This window comes from Bufo bufo, chromosome 4, assembly GCF_905171765.1.
Source record: "Bufo bufo chromosome 4, aBufBuf1.1, whole genome shotgun sequence".
Lineage (NCBI taxonomy): Eukaryota > Metazoa > Chordata > Amphibia > Anura > Bufonidae > Bufo > Bufo bufo.
Window position 1 is genome coordinate 59915773 of NC_053392.1, and position 20116 is coordinate 59935888.

Sequence of the window (20116 nt, forward strand, 5' to 3'; positions counted from 1 at the left end):
TCCGGGCATGCTGGGAGTTGTAGTTTTGCAACAGCTGGAGGCACACTGGTTGGGAAACACTACGTCTAGTGGATAGAATTACGCTGTGAGTTCGGCTCTGACATCACTCTGGACTGCCTGGCTCACTGTCTTATATCTGCACAGAATCCACCCTGCTCTGTGGGTGCGCACTGTTATTATCACAGTGCACTATTTCCTGACTGGTGATGCCTGCCTGACACTCACTGATCGCTCAATATTGTTATTGCTTGGCTTGTACTAAGCTTGTACTATCGCAGTGCATTGGCTGGCTAAAAAGTAACAAACTGTCACACTCTGCCCCCCGACATGTTTCGCCAAACACTTGGCGTCTTCAGGGGTATGGGCAGTCAGCTGTGTTGGGGGCGGGACCAGGCCTTTTAAAACCTCCCTGCTGCCGTCATCTCACTTGTCCAGCAAATGTGTATCGTTGTTGTACCTGTGTTTGTTGAGCGGCCTATCCGTATCTGCTTCTTATGGATAGCTCATTCACTAGTACCTCCCCCTCCTCTGTCATCCACTGTGCGCTCGCGATGTCACTGCGCTTGCGTGCCGCCTTGGTGCAGGTCCGGATTGTAAGTTGTTACTGCGCATGTCTAGGCACTTAATGCTCATCGTGATTCTACTATGGAGCTGCGCATGCGTGTCCTCTTAGATTTTGAGGGTGACTTTGATTTTGGTACTGGAGTTGTTGCGCATTGCGATCCTCCTGATAGTCTTGCGCATGCCTGCCCTATTAGATTATTTTGTTATTTAGTCATCCTTTTTGCCAGCACTTACTTATCTATTTGTTGCTCATTGGATCATGGCAATTTGTCTGTCTCCTTCTGCGCATGTCTTTACACTTAGTATTCAGCTAAGGGCTGAATACCATACTGCGCTTGCATGAGTTCTAGTTGACTGCGCATGCGCCTTCCCCTAACTTTCTCCAGATACCTGTAGGTACCTATGCCCAGGTCCCGGTGCTTATTATTTGCCAGGAATACACCCCTCCTCTAGATTTTTGTCTCATTGTCAAATCCAGATGTTGTTCTCGCCTGTTAAGTAGGCATTTGCACTTAACTCTTTCCAGTCCTACTTCTATAGATCGATTTATAGTGGACCTCCTTTAGATCAAACAAGTCCTGACTAGCATGTGCATATATTTGTATATATATCTGATTATCCAATACTGTCATTCTTTATGATTACTTATGTATCTATATATATATTTATTACGCCATGCCTGATGGCCAGATGTCATGCCCTCACGGTCAATGTCTACTTGCTTATGCACTCTACAATTCTGCCGCTACTTGCGCATGTGTGAGAGAATTTTCTCTCTATTCCTAATGTCCTTTATTTATGCTTCAGTACTGCGTCATTATCTAGGTGCCTTACCTTCCAGTTTATATATTTTGACGCTCATGTCTGACAGGGATAGCTCACCATTCTCCGCTTGTTGTTAGTAGTGGAGTTGGAAGGGATCAAGTTTTGTCATTTTGGTATCATATCTAATCTTATACTTGTAATATTGGTGACTAGTGAATGGTGACCTAATTTTGGCCGCTCTCCATTGTTTCCTATGTTCTTTACTATTTTACAGGTACTCCTGAATCTTATAATTTGCCGGTGGACTAGCAGGTAATTATATATTTCTTATCTTTTAATTCTTCCTCTATGACAATATTGTTTAAAGTGTAGACTTAAATATTGTGTTGATCTTATTTCACTTTTCATAGGCCTGGTTTTCCTCCCTATTTTTGCTCATAATATTGATATAGTTCTATGATGCATTTTATCTTATTATACTCTGTAATGTTTATATTTATTATTTACTGGAATCTCGTTCAGAGGAACGACGCATATGTGAAGCCTTCATTTAGGCCATATGAGGCCAGACTACCCAGTCGATATATTCATCGAGTTTCCTCCTGTTGTAATCTCTTATCGAGGTTCCCCATTCTTGGGCCTAATTTTAGTTTTTGGATGCCCCATGTCCACTAGAGGCAGTGCAGATAGGCTGATAGTTTTAATCTACATAGTTCTAGAATACCATTTTAATTATAAATAATAAATGTTAATTTTTAGTTACTAAAGCTAACAACACGTGTCAACCAAGAGACATTATTGGTCCTAGTGGCCATTTGGAAATAAACAGAACCTATGAAAGACACTGAAGGACTCTCCAGAGTCTTACAAAACAAGACGGTGGGGAACTGACCGAAGGGTCATGATAAGGGCGTGGAGATCAAAATCAGGCACTATAACGGAGACTATTTTTGATGTTGATTACAGAGCCCCATATATTCTATATCAGCCACATGTAGTAGGACATCAATGTTTGGTTGGAATCCAACTTTAAGAACCTCTCCCACTGAAATAGGACTGAGCTATTGTATCAGACACAGCCACACCTATGGATGAACACTGAAGGGAAGATAGTGCACACAAGAGTACTGCAGCCCCTTCATTGTGTTCATTGCCCCGAAGGTTAGACTACCATTGAGAAAACATTAATGGCCTATCCAAAGTTCAATGCATTTGACATGTTTTCAGACCCTTTGACTTTTTTCACATTTAGTTATGTTGCGGACCTGTGCTAAAATCAGTCTGCAATCTATCCCTCATAATGACACAGTGAAAACAGAATGTACAAAATCTTTGCTAATTTATTTGAAAGTTCATGTAAAACTAAAACATTGCATTGAAATAAGTATTCAGATCCTTTACTCGGGACTTAGTTAAAGCCCCTTTGGCTTCGATTACAGCCTCCAGTCTTCTTGGGTATGATTCCATCAGGTTTGCACACCTGGATTTGAGGATTTTCTGCCATTCTTCTCTGCAGATCCTCTCAAGGTTGGAAGGGGACCATTGGTGGGCAGCCATTTTCAGGTCTCTCCAGAGAAGTCTGAATCGGTTCAAGTCAAGGCTATAGCTGGGCCACTCAAGGACATTCACATAGTTGTCCCTCAGCCTAAATTGCCTTGGCTGTATGTGTAGGTTCATTGTCTTGTTGGAAGGTGAACCTTCAGCCCAGTCTGAGGTCCAGGTTATCACTAAGTATATTTCTGTACTGCTTTCAGATAGTTTGACATATGACTTCTCCAGACCATGGTATGACAAGGGATTATTCCGTTTTGTGGATATAGTTGACTATAAAACCTTGACTATTTTGCAGTTTGATATGTTATGCTCTACATTTAACCTCCCGACCAGGGTACATTATTCTTAAGCATTTTCTAACCACTTTATCTAGGACAGGACAGGTTAGTCTTCTCGCCCCTTTTGAGAGACTTTGTAAAACAATGTAATCTACCAAGGGGTTAATTTCAGCAATATATATGATACATCTCCGTCCTTGGGTGCATTTACTCGGTTATCCATATACATGGATCAGTGGGAGGACGCACCGTGCACTGTTAAGATCGGTGCCTCTGTCAATAGAGAGCAGTGTGCATGCACGGGCCTGGCAGTGCCAGATCTCCAAGCCAGAGCAGGAGCACAAGGTAGGAGAGGAGGGCGGGCCAGAACACTGCAAGGGGAGCGGTTATGTGAGCACATCGGAGAGGGGCCTGGGCATTTGCGGCCATAACGCCGCCCCCGGGCACTTGCAGGGCCTAATTTGCAACTTTACTATAACAGGATATAGGAGTGGTCTTAAGCGCTCAAAGTAGGTGATAGACTCCATTTAAATACTTTCTTCATGGCTTCAGGTTGTGTATGAGCAGACCAGTACCAACAATGATAAGTCTTACCTGCATCACAGTCGGCTCCACCTTGTTAACACCTTCATTCACCTTTTGTAATAAAGCGACCACAAGTTGTATATTATTAGTCGATGTCGATATGTTATCTTTTTGGTCAGTTACTGTGGATTTTAGATTTTTAAGGACAGCAGAAATTTGTTCTTCAGATCCAGGACTTGTCAAGATCTGGAGAGATTAAACAGCAGGATGTAAATATAAAAGAAATATAAAAATGATCTTAATAAATGTGCTTGCCAAGATTACAACTGCAGAGAAAATGCGGGTCGGCTTTAGAGGCCTGTGACCTTTACAGTGGTCCTTGTGTAAGTGGATGCACCCCTTGCAAATCTTAATATTTATTGCACAGCACTATTATTTAGACACTTTTTAGCACTGTTAGTAGGTTGCTGTTTGTATGGATAACGTTGGCATTATTTGATAGGTAAGATGTAGCAGAGTTAACACACACACTTGGTGAGTTATCACATCTAGTTAAAGCGTGATAACTGTGACTGGTAACTGCTACGTCCATACCTTGGCATTGTATGGCACTACCACTTTGGCAAAGTACCGTATATTATTTTTGCAGCACATGGTAGTGGAGGAAAACTGCGTAGTATTGTTTTTTAGGGAACCTATTTGGTTAACATATGCAGGGCCGCCATCAGGGGGGTAAAGCCGATACCCCAGTAGGGGGCCCAGACCCCGGGGTGGCCCGGCCGGTCCCGAGCCATATATTTTTTTTTTGTGTCAGTGTGTTAACTTTAAAATCAGCGCTTATCTCTTTACTATCTTACACTGACTTAGCTCCGGTAACAGGCAGTGCGGGCGGCGCTCACTCACTGACGTCACGCGCCTGCTCCTCCCACTAGGCGGTGCAGGCACGTGACGTCAGTGAGTGAGCGCTGCCGCCCGCACTGCCTGTTACTGGAGGGAGCTAAATGTAAGGTATTAAAGAGATGAGCACTGATTTAAAGTTAAAGTTACTGTCTGCAGGATACCGATCACAGTTTAGAAATGTATACTACTGTGAGCGGCGGGGAGGGGGATCTATGGATGACCGCACTGTTATAGGGAGGGGGATCCGTGGATGACACTGTGTTGGGGGGGGTCTCTGGATGACACTGTTATGGAGGGGGATCTGTGGATGACACTGTTATGGAGGGGGATCTGTGGATGACACTGTTATGGAGTGGGATCTGTGGATGACACAAAGCATAAGATGCTATATACGGTATGTGTCATCCACAGATCCCCCTCCATAACAGTGCCATCCACAGATCCCATCAGTGCCATCCACAGGCCTTGAGCTGTGTAAGGGGCCCCAAAATTTCTGATGGCAGCCCTGAACATATGGCACTTTTTCTAGCACTTATAACTAGGCACTGTATGGCATCATTACTTGTACATTGGGCTCTACCAAATATATGGCCAACCCAACAGAAACCTCAACGTGTCAATCAACGGCATCAGGGTCAGGATGGGTTTTCAGCTAAACATTCAGGACTCTTCAGTGTTTCGAGAATACCCAGCAGACACTTAAGGTTCACAAGGTATTAAAACGTTATCTTCTCTTTCACCAGTGCACTACGATCATCGATTTACATACATTAAAACTAAACTCCAGAACCTATGTACGTAGGGCTATCAGCAGTTTGGTGCTTTTAAAACTGCTGACAGATTCCTTTTAAAGGGGTTCTTTCAGCAGTTTTTGTAAAAAGCAAAGCTGCTGACAGCGCAAGGTGGGTAATTATATCTTTGTCGGCTGGACTTTTTGGTTTAAGTGGTGGCCTATTCTCAGGATAGGCCATTACTTTGCTGATCTTCGGGGGTCTGAAACCAATGAGAGCAGCACTGCAGTGACTACAAAGTGGACAGACCTGTCTTCTTCTGGTGCTGGAGATTTTGTGGAACAGCTGATCGGAAGGGGGAGTGTGGGACACCCGACGATCAGCTAGAGATGGCCTAGCCTAAGGACACACCATCGCTTAAAAAAGGTGGACAACCCCTTTAAAGGGAACCTGTCAGCACCAAAATGGCAGCCGGAGACAGGATCGCACCTTATAAAGGAGCGCACCACGCATGCACGAGACTTATGCGATCCCGGCCACACTGCAGGCTGTCAATCTAACAAAATAGGGGACGGTTAGGGGGCGTGCTTACCTTGACTCGAAGCAAGGAAGCTCACGCGAGATTCTATCTGTAGGGGCGCTTCTTAGGTGGAGCAGAGGAGCTTGACTCTGAGAAAATATGACTCTTCTCTGGTCAAGCATGTAAGATATGACTATTTTCTATTAGTTAGCATAAAAGGCGGGAAGGCGTTATTGGGCGATAAAATAGGACAGGTTAGTCCTGAGAAGATTATGGATCGATCGCTGGGAACTATCAGGATAAACAAGCATTAAGGTACATTTGGTTTTATATGTCAGAACATGGTGACAGGTTCCCTTTAACAAGAAACTGACCTAAAATGAAATTGTAACTCCAAGCAGGGGAATTTTTAGGTTTCCGAGGGCTCCTTTTAAGCCAGTGTGCCCTCTAGACCTTTGAGGTCAGTGTGCAGGAAGTTAGGGACCTGGTCCATGTACTCTCTAAGCCCGGTGAGCAAGAAAAGCACCAGATAAATAATGCTCTATAGAGTCTCCATATAGTAATATTGAAGTTGGACATAGTGCCACACAGCATCCAGATGAATCAAGGCAGTCTTCAGAAATTCTTGGCCTCCTTATGTAATGTCATTACCACTTCTTTTTGGCAACTTGCTACCATCTCCTATGTGCTAATATGTATTATCTAATGTACTCCATGTCATCTCCTTATAATGTGCATATTCATTCATGTAGCTGTTGATGTTCATGCAATTATCTGGTCCACCAGCTGATGGCGGCAACATTGGCAGAGATAGGATCTCTGGAAAGGGACCTTCTGGTTCCTCCCAGCCCTGTTTAGAGAGGGAGGAGTTTAGTTAGTGAATGAGTCAGTGTCTAGTCTACCCTCCGTAGGGAGAGGTTGTGAGTAGGCCAGCATAGCACCGTCTGCTCTGCTAGGCCCAGCCTCTGAAGTCTACATGGTTGCATGACCCCTCCTGGGCTTCCATTGCCTCCCAAGCTAACAGAGCTTGAAGGCAGGACAAGAGTTCCTAGGATTATAAGTAAGAGACAGACTACAGCTAACCTAAGTTCCAGCAGAAAAGGAAGAGTTTTCTATTTATCCAGCCAAGCATAGCAGAGCTGAGATTGTTGCAGAAGTGTTTGCCTGCCAAAGTTAAGCCAATACCTGCTGATGACAAAGATAAAGTTTGGAAGCTGTTTGGATTACCAATTTTATGCCAAGTAAAGGCAACTGTTCAACGTTACTACAAAGTCTAGACTCCATTTATTCTACTCATCCACCATCCAAGTTCACCTACCCCTTTTGCACTGCTTCGGACCACACCACTTCTGGGATCCACAGATATCCAGGTAGGAACACCGTGACGCGTGTATACAACATCTACAGAGACTGTAGGCCATCCTGCACCACTCTGGCAATCCTACCCTGGGAACCAACATTACCATCTACAAAAGGTAGCCTTGTGCTTCCGCTGCTTAACCGCAGCTGGCGTCACATTTACTTGCTCTATAAGAGGGACATATTTCGTAGAAACCTTCTAAGGGGCAAGGGATACTCCAGGCATTGCCCAGTGGGACGAGGTATCACACTTACAAGATAAATGGTGCCTTCCTGGTGATCTATGGAGGTGAACAGATGATGGTCTAGTTTAGATAGGTGTTTAATGATAACACTCCGGGTGGTCCAAGGTAGTGAAGAGGTTTATACCAAGATACTTTGTGGCCTATTGTGTTCAAGGGATAAACACCAACAAGACTAGTAGTATAGGGCACTGTAGGAGTTAATGCCAACTTTCCTTGTGGTCTACAATGGTTCAGGGTTTACAGTATGTCTAAAATATTTGGTGCCCTAAGTGGTGAAAGATGTTAATGTCACATTCACTGGTATTCTAGACTACCGGCAGAGTTAATGCCAAGATCCCTGTCATTTTACAGTATGAAAACATCTCTGGTGGTCTAGAGTAGAGGAAGGATTTATGCTTGCTTTCTTTGTCGTCCCTGTTAGTGTGGAGGGGAAATTAATATTAGATACCCAATTGGGCTAGGGTAGTGAAGGGGTTTCTTGCTGGTGCTAAGTGGTTTACTGGCCTCACTTGGCTCCAGAGACATCTTCTGTCTCTGATAGGAAGTTGAACACAATGGCACCATGTGTCTGCACCTAGAATCTGTCTAAAAAGTGGCACAAATTGTGGGGCTCAGTGGGATGGGACATGACTACACAGGAAATGGTGTGGCCAAAGATGCAACTAATTGTGCAAAAATTGCACCACCTTTCCTACCTTTGTAAAATTCTGTCTTAAAGTAACCGGTGGTGATGTGGGCCAGATATATTGATGACATTTTCATTATCTGGCGGGGGTCGGTGAACACCTTCTCGCAACTAGTGGACATCCTCAATGCAAACAATCTGGGTCTGCGGTTTACATATGAGACATCCGCACAGTCCCTGCCATTCCTGGACATTCATATTGATAGAGGACCTGAGGGGGATATTTGCACGGAGACGTTTAGAAAACCGACGGCCACTAACTCCCTCCTTGATTGGGGGAGCTATCATCCGGAGCCACTCAAACGAAGGATCCCTATGGGACAATACCTCCGCATGAGGAGGAATTGTTCCACTATTCGGCAGTTCAAGGAACAGGCAGGGGATCTCCATCAGAGGTTTCTCGCAAAAGGCTTCCCTGATTATGTGCTGAGAAAGGCGTACCAAAGAGCACTTACCTCGGATCGCACAAATTTACTGCATCCGAGTGGATCTTGTAAAGAAGAAAAAAATGTGATACGCCTGATTGGCACATATGATATGGGGGCAGAGGAGATCAAAAGAATTCTGATGAGACATTAAAGAACACTGCTGCTAGACTCAGACATAACCAAAGTGGTGACCCCCAGTCCTCAAGTTACTTATCGCAGAGGACGTAATGTGCGGGATCATGTGGTGCATAGCCACTACTCAGGGACAACTACAGTATTATCTACCTGGTTGAAACCACCTAAAGGTTCTTACCATTGTGACGGATGCATCGCATGCCCATGCCATGTGACTAATAAAATGTATGACATCAAACAATTTGTGAATTGCCGCACAAGAGGGGTAATATATCGGGGGCAGTGTGGCTGCGGACTTGAGTATGTGGGCAAGATAAGACGGGAGCTGCGCAGGAGAATAGGGGAACATTTGGGGGATCTACATCAAGGGAGTGATACCCCCCTGGCGCGTCATGTGACATCGGCCCATGGGGGTGACTACTCATGGGTCCGGTTCATGGGCATTGAAGCTGTCTTACCCCCTCCTAGGGGGGGGGGGGGGGATTGGGATCAAAAGATCCTTCAAAGAGAAACTTGGTGGATTTTTGAACTAAAAAGTGTCCAGCCGAGAGGTTTAAATGAACAGCTTTCATTCGGCTGTTTCATTTGAAATAACCCCGAGTCTCCTGCGCAGCCCCCAAATATAGGTCTATCTTGCTGTGGAGACACATCTCTATTTTGTTGAATATTTCATGATCGAGAAATGCATCAGTAAGATCTCTATCTGACGGATGGGGAACGATGTGAATGACTTTGTTCATAACCTTTGAACTCTTTACTGGCCTCTAAATACTCTGGGCAATGGTCTGGGCACCACAGGGTGAGGAATAGTTGCCCCTATATATGGATTTAATGTCCTAGTTCAATAATAGGTGTGGGGGCACATTGCCCTTTAAGTTAACCCCCGCACATATATTCCCGCTCTATCCCTACGGGGGTTAATATCTAATACCTCCGTAGGGTTCCCTGTATGTGGGAGAGGTGGGCGGGGTTGGAACATCTCCGGCCCGCTCCCTATTTGGTTACCTCCCCATGTAACGCATTCCGGTGCAGTGTGGTCGCAGGACCTGCGATCACATTGTATCCCGCGTGACCATGACGTTGCGGTCACGCGATGGATCATGTGATGGGAAGGATGGGCGGTCTCCGGACAGCGCGGGCAGCTTTAAATAGTGCGGCTGTGCCGGCTGTCGGAGCGGTACTGCCATACGCGAGATCCAGCCATCAGGCTAGCAGGAAGTACGGTGCGAGGCCTGCCATCTTGGGAACATGTCCACTGACCGTCTCTCCCTAAGATAAGTGTGTTTTTTTGTTCAAGCCGCCCTATGTAGTTGTGGCTTACTGTTAGGCTATGAAGTCATATGTATATCATGACAGTTTTCGCTATTGATTTCTGTGATTCCAAATGTTTTTTGTGTTGCTGACATCAATGTCAAGGCCCCTGATGACCTGGTGAGACCGGAGAAACGCGTCGGGCTGTCATATGGTGTCTTGGAAGCATGGATTCTGGCATTGATCATATACCTTTGAAATTGGGTGTACACATCACCTGTGACACCTGAGTGCCTGGTTATGCAGGACATAAGGTTATTTTAATTCAAGCTTTGTTTAGAGTGTGTCCCAGGGACCTGGGTACAAAACTATTGGTGTAGCTGACTTTGTGATTTAGGGTCTCCTGCCACCCTCTTTCCTCCCCCTTCAGGACGAAGCTGGGCAGTCATTGCACTGTTTAGGGAAGGACATAGGGACGGCATAGGAGGTGTGCGGTGGATTGGATAGGGATCATTTTACTAGGGTGCGTAATAGGGGCAGAGACCCAGCAGCCCCTTCCCCCACTATCCTTTCCCCTCCCTAGATAACCACAAACCTACCCAAATCGGGATATTCCTATCCCGTTGATCTAATTTGCACTATTTCACAGATGGGCTTTTTATAGATATATACTAATAAAAGTTATATTTTAAAGGTTACCCACTTTTTTCTTGGTTTTTGTGACTTAAAGTAAGCCGACCAATAGTTGGTACAGAGTTAGACAAAAGTGTCCATCATCCAGGCGTGCCCAGCTGCCTGCCTAGCATGAGCCACTGATAAATCGTCTTACTTGTAGCGGCGGCACAGTGCAATTACGAATGCTGGTCCTATTAATGAATGGAATGAGCACATGTAATTGTTCTGCAGCACTGAGACGATGCGCAGTGTAATCTTGAACAGGAAGCAGCACTTGCACAAGAGGTTCCTCCTCTTCATACAGCTGATCAGCGGGGGCGCTGGGAGTTGGATAGGTCATCAATATGTACCAGCTGCACAACCCCTTTGAAGGTAGGATCTTACGGGACTGCCCTCTGTCACCACCCATCCTGAAGGCTTCACAACTGGCGCTCTATAAGTAGTAAGAATACTGGGTGACTTACGTCCAGTTGATTTTTAATGTCGTCAAGAGCTGCAGACACACAGTCCGAGGACTGAATTTCCCACACCGCAGAGTTAAGACAGATGAGTGTTTTTGTTCCCGTTAACATCGGATTCTCGTCCCGACAGGAAACCACAATAACAGAACCTTTTTCTCCGATGTAAGGTGTGGTGCAAATTGCATCTGTAGAGGAAGTTGAAAGTAGCTTATATTGGTATCTACTATTAACCGTTCATATTGTGTACTGTTTAGTTAGGCACCGCCATCTTGTTAACTGTATATACAATATCACAACTTACCGGGAATTGGTAAACTGGTGGACAAGTTAACAAAAGTTTGAAGGCCATACATGAATTCTGCTGTCATCCACTGATGGTTCACCATTCAATTTTAAAGGGACACTCAGAAAGGGGTGACTACTGGGTGACTACTCCTGAGGAACTTAAAATAGTGTCCAACATGGTTGTCACCAAATTTTATAACAAGAATAAGAATGCAGGGCGCCCTATGGTGGCCCTATCCATAGGACTGAAGCCAATTTGTCACAATCAATGATTGGCAGCTTTCAAGGGCATAGCTAAAGGCTCTTGGGCCCTGGTACAAGAGTTCAGCTTGGGCCCCCCTTCCCTCAGTTCTTTGTGGCCAGGGGCAGGGGAGCACAAGGCCTTCATGATGCCTGAGGCAAATATTTAAACGGCATCCCTCCATGCCAAATTCTTGACCTAACCCTTTCCCTCCAGCCAGAGGTGTAACTTGACCTGCATACACTTTCTATAATACCACTGTCTTCTTATGTGGCACAAGGGTCTTTGGGCCCCCTCAGGCTCCTGGGCCCGGTAGCGACTGCTACCTCTGCACCCCCTATAGCTACGCCCCTGGCAGCTTTCCCTGTATACAAGCTTAGGCTTCATGCACACCACGGCCTTGTCCGTATGTTGATCCCCAAACAGCAGATCTGCTAAATACGGATATCTTCCGTGGGCATTCTGTATTTTTCTCACTCCCATCTCTAGAAAGGACTATCCTTGCCCACAATATGGACAGGAATAATATGTGTTCTATAATTTGCAGAATGGCCACGTGGATCCACAAAAAAATACAGATTTGTGCACGGCTCCATAGAAATGAATGAGTCAGTGTGCTATTTGCAAAAAATGTGGATAGCACACTGGCGAAAAATACGGTCCTGTGCAGGAGGCCTCATAGAGTTGTTAAGGTGGAGTGAAGCTGGTGGAGTGAGCCTTTAAGCTTGGCCACCATAGTGTAGAAACGATACAAGGATTGTTCCCTAAAAATCAGCCTCCGAGTAGGTATTTTTATGTAAGGCTCTGTTCACACTTCTCATTCATATTTGACAGGAAGTAAAGCGCCGCCGTGGAACCCGACAGACCTCACTGTTAGTTTGTTGGTCCGCCGGGAGCCATTGGTGTCCATTATATAATGGACCTGGCGCTCTGTTGTCTTAACCTGACTGAGGTGTGAACAGACACTTACTGGGCTCAGTGCCCCCTCCTCTACCCAATGCTAGGGCAGCATAGGACGCCTGGGCACCTGAACCCTATGTTCAGCCTATTCTATTGTCCAGGGGCCCCAAAAGGAAGAGGGGGCCACTGAAAAAGAATATAGGCTGAGTATTGCATGTCTCTGAGAGATTGGCCCACAGGTCAGAGGTTTTAAAGGGGTTGTTTAATTTAGGATATTTATGGCATATTGATAGGATAGGCCATGAATGTCAGATAGGTGCCATTCTCACCTCTGGGACCCGCTCTAATCTCTAGAATGCACCTCTATGGGACTTCCGAAAATGCCTAAAGGAGCGCACTCGGCTATTCTTGGAAGTCAGATAGCAGTGAATTGAAAGAAGGCCACACAAGCATGTCCCATAGGGGTGAATGGAGGGTGACAGTGCGTGCCCGGCTTGTTCTTTCTTTACTTGAAGGCCCTGTTAGAGATTGGGGTGGGTCCTAGAGGTGAGTTCCAGATGGGACGACCCCTTTAAGCGTGCTACCACAAGCCCCCCCCCCAATCTCATTACATGCTGGAAAGCACAGGGCCCGCATAGTGCTGTCTGACAGCGGCCCTGTGCTTTCTGGGCCCTCCGCTGAATAAAACAAAGGGCTTACTTTTCACTAATGTCAGGTTCATAGAAGGGCTGGTCACAGTGTCACCGATCTCATTAGTAATGACGCACTGAGCTGTGAAATTCACACACTCAGTATCTTTAGAAGGCGTATACGTCGTCCTAAAGCACGGGTTTGTACTAGGCATATCTGTGGAGAAGAAGACGACATTGGTTAGGCCTTACCACATACAAGGAACACATCTGGTCTCATCTATAAGATTCCATACATTATGTGATCAGAATTCTTTTCTGCTTATGAATGACACAATTGACTTTGCTGACACAGAATACTATTAACCCTTAGGATTCCGGCGTTTTTTTTTGGTTTTTTTTGCGTTTTCATTTTTGTTCCCTATCTTCCTTGAGCCATACCTTTTTATTTTTTAGTTCACATAGCTTATTTTTTTGTTGTACTTTCTAATGCCACCATTTAATATGGCACACAATGTAGTGGGATGCAGGAAAAAAATTCCAAATGGGGTGGAATTGGAAAAAAACGCAATTCCTCCACCGTTTAACGGGTTTTGTTCCCACGGCGTTCTGTTTGTGGCAAAACTGACCTGTGCCCTTCATTTTCTGGGTCAGTACGATGACAACGATACCACATATGTATAGGTTTTTATGTCTAAATAGTGTAAAAAAAAATTTTTTTACATCACCATATTCTGACCCCCATAACTTTTGTATAGTTATATCTAGTGAGCTGTGTGTAATCTGTAGTTTTTATTGATACCATTTTGGAGTGTTTGTGACTTTTGATCACATTTTATAACTTTTTTGGGTAAGAGAAGCAATGAAAAAATGGCAAATTGGCCATTTTGACCCTTTTTTCCGTTACGTCATTGGCCATATTGAAAAAATATTTTTATAGTTTAATAGTACGGGAGTTTTCGGTTGCGGTGATGCCCATGATGTTTATAATTTTAGTTATTTATGTATATATTTTTTATTCTATTGAAAGGGGGGTGATGTAAACTTTTATTTTTTACATTTTTCATATATTTTTTAATGATTTTGAAGCTGGTATTTGAGCCTACAAAATCCATTTTTTTAAACAATCCATTATTTTTTTTTAAAATTTAGGTTTTATTGAAATTTTTCGGTACAACCAAAATAGAGACATATGCAAAATTCAAACAGCATTAACAGTTCAAACAGGATGTCCACAGAACTGTGTTGGGCATACACCCGTCATCACATAGTATAGCTCATGAGAGAATATGAGTTAGACATATCTAAATGGACATGTAAAATTTCAGTAACATATAGACAGACAAGACAAAGGACAAGGGAGTAGGGGGGAGGAAAGGAGGGGTACAATTTCTACTGGAGCGGTTAAACCTGCACATCACGAAATGCGGCTGAAGAGCGAAAGGCTTCCCAGGGGCCCCAAGTCTTCCCATATCGTGTGGTGTCTGCGGGCGAAATACTAATGAGATCTTCCAACCTCTGATACAGAGCAATTTCATCAAACCACTCCTCAGGCGAAGGGGGAGAAGGGGATTTCCAATGCCTGGGGATCACCGCCTTTGCTGCCTGAACCATATATTTTAGGAGGGATTTCTTATATGCCGGGACATTCAGGACACAGTACAATCCATTTTTTTTTTTTAACAATCATGGATTTTTTAGATTCATTATTTGTACAGAATTGCTCATTTCTCATGTTGGCCTGTCACCTGCAGAGAGACCCAGCACATTGAAATCTATTTCCGGAATCTTCATTGGCCGCAGAAGCCCGGAGGTGCAAGCTTACGGGTTTTTCACCCTTTAGATGCCATTAGTTCCCATCACTGGGTTTCGTCTCCATCGCTCCTCAACTGGCCCTTCATTTCCCTGCTGCCCCAAAATCATGGTGGTGGGGTCATGTGACCACTGCAGCCAATCACTGGCTGCAGCAGTGACCTGCTCGCCTCACAGGTAAAGAGCTACCGTAGAGTCATGGAGACCAAATCCAGCGGTGGAGACCAGGTAAGTATGATCACCACTTCTGGTTGGCCACTCTGGGAGGTCTGTTATAGTATTGGATAACCACTTTAATCACAGTCGAAACTTTGTCTGTTTTCCATCCAAAATTAGCTCTGCATATTCTCTTATAGTAACTGTGGAAGATTTCTAACTTCTCAGTGCATAAAGGCAAAGTCCCAAAGTCTCTCAATATTAGCTGGCTGTGCATTAACCCTTTCCACAGTGCAAATACTGTATAATAACACTGCAACTGAACAGGATATATTGAAATAAACATATAGAATGGAGTTCAACAACTTAAAACAGTATACGTGTAAACCACGGCATAAATCACAGTGCAAGTTAACCCTTCAAAGTGCAATAAAGTAGGGAGTTGATAGGTTTGCATAATAGCAATAGAGGCGAATGTCACTAATCCAAAGTACACTTGCTCCATAGTACTATAATCCCATCCCAAAATAAAGGAAGGGCATTGACTGGATGCTATGGACAAAACCTGCCATTGTTTGCATGGTAGAGCTGAATGGACTGGGCAAAAATCAAAAGGCCCCAAAGAAAACACAGAATGGGCACCTGTCACGGATGGTGATGCAGAAAACTAGAAGATACAAATAAAGATCCGACTGACTTGATCCCAAACTAAGGAACATAAGGGTGAGCCCTATAAAAGCCCTAGAGCTCTTCCTGACTGCTCAGCCCATGCAAAGATCTTTATGGTAGATAATTGCATGCCCTCGTACCTAGGCTGTGTGACACCTGAAAACCCTATAATAGTGAGTGGGCACGACCACCGGCTCCCTACACTTAATATGGAGGGTGTCAGGGTCACCTAGGATCAAGCCAACAGGAAAACACAAATAAAGAAACAGACTTAGCTGAGGAACCAGCAGTTGCAGCATCTAGCAGTGAGCACAATACAGGAAGTTGTATAAACCGCAAAGTGATGCAGTATGGGAGGGGATATAAAGGGATACAATCAGTGCAACTAGATGACAGCTGAGAGAGGGAAACGAGATGACAAAACGAAACCAAAACAAAAGAACCTCAAGTAAGAGGTACTGAAGAACGTCTGTCAGAGCTTCTCAGAGATGTGGCGGTGACAGCACCACCCCACTGTTCTATGCCTCCATTAAAATGAATGCCCACAATTTCATTTTTTAGGGCCACAATTCATCTGATTAATGTCACTTTACAGTAAAATGAATTACGTAATTCTCACTTCCTAAAATTACCACTAGGGGGAGATAACTGCATATAGATTTGTACAGCTAGTTTTAAAGGTGTTTTCTTGACAGTTTGATATTAACGGTCTGTTCTCAGGATAAGTTATTAGTATCTTATTGGTCGGGGGTCCGACACCCAGCATCCCTGCCAGTCAGCTGTTTGAAGAGGCTACCATAGCACCATAGATTTTTTCGAGGCCTGTAATGTAAAGCTTATTGGTCATATGACCCATGTGCAATTTAGTCCCATTCAAGTGCAATTCCAAGCCCTGCAACTATACAAAGTATGGCACTGTCCTTGGTATGCTGTGAGCACGCAGCAGCGCTCACCGGAGTGCAGTGCCCTTTTCAGACAGTTGAGAGGGAATACCGATAGTTATTCCATGCTGACCTATCCTGAGAACAGACCATCAATATTGAACTCCCAGAAAACCCTTTTTGAATTTAATAAGGGTTCTAGAAAGCTGCAGTGAGCTCTCCCTAGTGGGGTGTGCAAGTAGTCACTATATTAGTGTCAGCATATTGAGGAACCGGTTTAGTTCTGGAGCCCCATCCACCAGGAGCCCTAGACACTTGCCCTAACTCTATGTACCATTAGTGTATTGTTCATGCACCGGTTGAGCTGAACATACAAGTTAGTGGGGATAATGGGGGTGGTAGTGGCAGCCATTTCATCAATATGATTTGCTTAGCCTCCATTGATTTCCACAGATTCAGAAATTGGACCATTACCTTGCGAGGACAGTATGGTTCCCGATTTTGTAACGATTTGCAATTCCGCTTTTTTGTATCCTGTTGTGTCACTTATGCAGCATGAAAAAATTATATTTCCTTTACACTGGAAATTGGACGACACTGGGCTTCTATTGATCTGCTCTCGTTTGACCAGTTTATGAACGGTGATTTGCTTGCTTCCTGACACAATCCCATTGGTGCCTGTGTCCACTGAGCAGAGGTAAGTGCCTGCAAGATAAAGAATCACAAACCAGTCACGTTATGGGTCAGGTCTAGAAGATCCAACAAGACTAGTCCTGGACCAAGTAACCGGGACATGGGTAGTTGGGGTTATGCCTGGTTTGAGGGGTTTCTACAACCTGGAAACCGCCCCACCTCCCAGCAGTCCAGGAGGCAACATTGAGTTGGGCCTCATGCACATGACCGCATACTCCCTGCGGTCCTCAAACCACAGATTTGCAAAATATGGATACTGACTGTGTGCACTCCGCATGTTTCTCACTTCCATCACTAGAACTGGCTATTCGGTATGTAGTACGGTATGTAGTATGTATGTAGATAAGTCGGCACTCCGGTTATTTTGTTGGACGCGTCTTGGGGAAGCTTCCCGCAATCAAATAGGAAGTAAAGATCAGCACTGACTTGTGGATTGCAGTGTATCTTTATTTATTGCCACATTATAGAAAGCATGTGACTCGTTTCGGCTCTAGTCTAAGCCTTCTCCAAACTGAGGAAGGCTAAGACTAGAGCTGAAACGCGTCACATGCTTTCTATAATGTGGCAATAAATAAAGATACACTGCAATCCACAAGTCAGTGCTGATCTTTTCTTCCGAAACAATACGGTATGTTTAATATTTTGCAGAACGGCAACCTGTTTGACATCCATGTGCTGTCAGTTTATTGCAAACCCATAAAAAACAAATGAGTCCGTGTTTGATCCACAAAAATACGATCAGGCACAGACATGAAATACGGTAGTGTGCATGAGGCCTTAAAGGGCATCTGTCAGCAGATTTGTGCCTATGACACTAGATGACCTGTTACATGTGAGCTTGGCAGCTGAAGGCATCTGTGTTGGTCCCATGGTCATATGTGCCCGCATTGCTGAGAAAAATAATGTTTTAAGATATGCAAATGAGCCTCTAGGAGCAACGGGGGCGTTGCAATTACACCTAGAGGCTCTGCTCTCTCTGCAACTGCCGTGTCCTCTGCACTTTGATTGACAGGACCAGGTGTGATCACGTTTTCACTGGTTACTGATCACACGCATAAGTTTTGTGTCTTTCAGGAAGGTGGGGAGACATGCCGCAGGTTGACATAGGTTGCAAGTCCCTGTGCCAAATTCATGTGCCATTCGCAGAAAAGCGTATGATGAGCAAAGTGTTGCGTCCTCCATGGTCACCAGACTTAACTCTGTGTGACTTTTATCTGTGGGATCAAATGAAGGGTTTGTAACAGTAATCCCCAGACAGTGCCCAAACCCAAACAGCAAACTGATATCCAGGTCCAGAATCTGGAAGGTGTGGTGGAGCAGAAGATGTTTCTGAACATACGGGCACAACTTCACACAGCCAACCACGTCCAGCATCTCTTGGATAGGTCATATCAGTATCTGATCAGTGGGGCTCTGACACCCGGGACCCCCGCCGTTCATCTTTTTGAGAAGACACAGCCATTCGCAGTAGCGCCATGACCTTCTCCGTGCTTACTGTGCTTGGAATCCCGCTCAGCCCCATTCACTTGAAAAGGTGCTGAGCTGCTCCTGGGCCACGTGACTGATGAACGTGACGTCACATAGCCTAAGCTAAGCTGCGAGAAGACCACGGTGCTACAGTGAGTGCTGATGCTTTCTCAAACTAGTGATAAGCAGTAGCCCACCCCCACCGATCAGATACTGGTGACCTATCGAAGGTTAGGTCATCAGTATAAAAGTCTTGGGAAACCCCTTTATTACTCTAGACCACCAGGGATAACAGTGATCAACCACCTCAGGAATATTACAGAAGTAATTACTTACTAACGTTTAGATTGGTAAAATGGGGGCATCCAAAACCCTTCCCCTGGGAGTGCTCAACTTCATTATCACTAACCTGCAAATCCAGGACTGTTAGCAACAATGTGTGAGAATGTGTGTAAGAAGGGCAGATGGTGAAGGAGAGAGCATTTTTACTTGGAATCTGCATTCGCAACAATCCTGCATTTGCCCCTGTTTCGACAGCAGATGCTGGAAAGCCCTTCAGATATCTGTCCACACGTTCTACAGTGCGATGTGAAAAGCTGGACACATGTGGACACTCACCCTTCCAGGCCACTGTCAGTGTAGTACTTGGTATAGTCAGTGTAGAGTTGCACGAGGTTAGGTTACTGGTACTGTATTGGGAATTAATGTTGCTATTTTGAAAGAACCAGCTGATACTGTTCACTGAGGTGGCGTTACAGTAACACTTCACAATCAGAGCTCTTCCCTCCGAAATAGCATCCGAATTTGAATTCACAGTCACTGCATCTAATGGGAAAGAAAAGCAGAAGTCATGAATAATATTACCTACAGACCACGTGCCAGCGTCATGGCAAAAAAAATCATTTCTGATACTGCTCTAGAAAAATGGCGTAAAAGGGCGTTTGAAGATTTTAATATTGATAGGAAATCCCCCGGACAGGCCATGGATATCTGATCGGCGGGGATCCAGCTTGAGGCACCACCTGCGATCGGCTCTTTTTCCGTAGATCTGATACTGGAAATAAGTACGGGAATGTCCTGGATGGGGCTGGATACTGCAGTGAAATGAATGAGAGGAGTGCCGCATGTAACCGGCTCCGTTCACCACGTTGCACTGTGTACGGCGCTAGAGCTACCGGGGAACAGCTGAATGTGGGTGTGCAGGGTGTCTGATCCCTGCTGATCGGACATTCATGGCTTAGGGCTCATGCACACGACTTTTGGCTGTTTTGCAGATCCGCAAAACACGGATACCGCCCATGTGCCTT

The 20116-nt window shown here is 44.9% G+C and overlaps 1 protein-coding gene across 3 annotated transcripts in view; it reads right to left on the reverse strand.

Annotated features, from left to right (window-relative positions):
- Nucleotides 1-20116, reverse strand: part of LOC120997281 (adhesion G protein-coupled receptor F5-like) — a 214151-nt gene that overhangs the window by 10407 nt on the left and 183628 nt on the right. For 2 of the 3 annotated variants that reach the window (XM_040427307.1, XM_040427308.1), the window contains exons 12-16: nt 19428-19634; nt 17124-17354; nt 13202-13348; nt 11080-11261; nt 3756-3932 (exon numbers count right to left, since the gene is read on the reverse strand). In XM_040427307.1, coding sequence (XP_040283241.1) covers nt 3756-3932; nt 11080-11261; nt 13202-13348; nt 17124-17354; nt 19428-19634 — 944 coding nt within the window. The remainder of the gene's footprint in view (nt 1-3755; nt 3933-11079; nt 11262-13201; nt 13349-17123; nt 17355-19427; nt 19635-20116) is intronic. The other variant, XM_040427309.1, reaches the window with a different exon arrangement.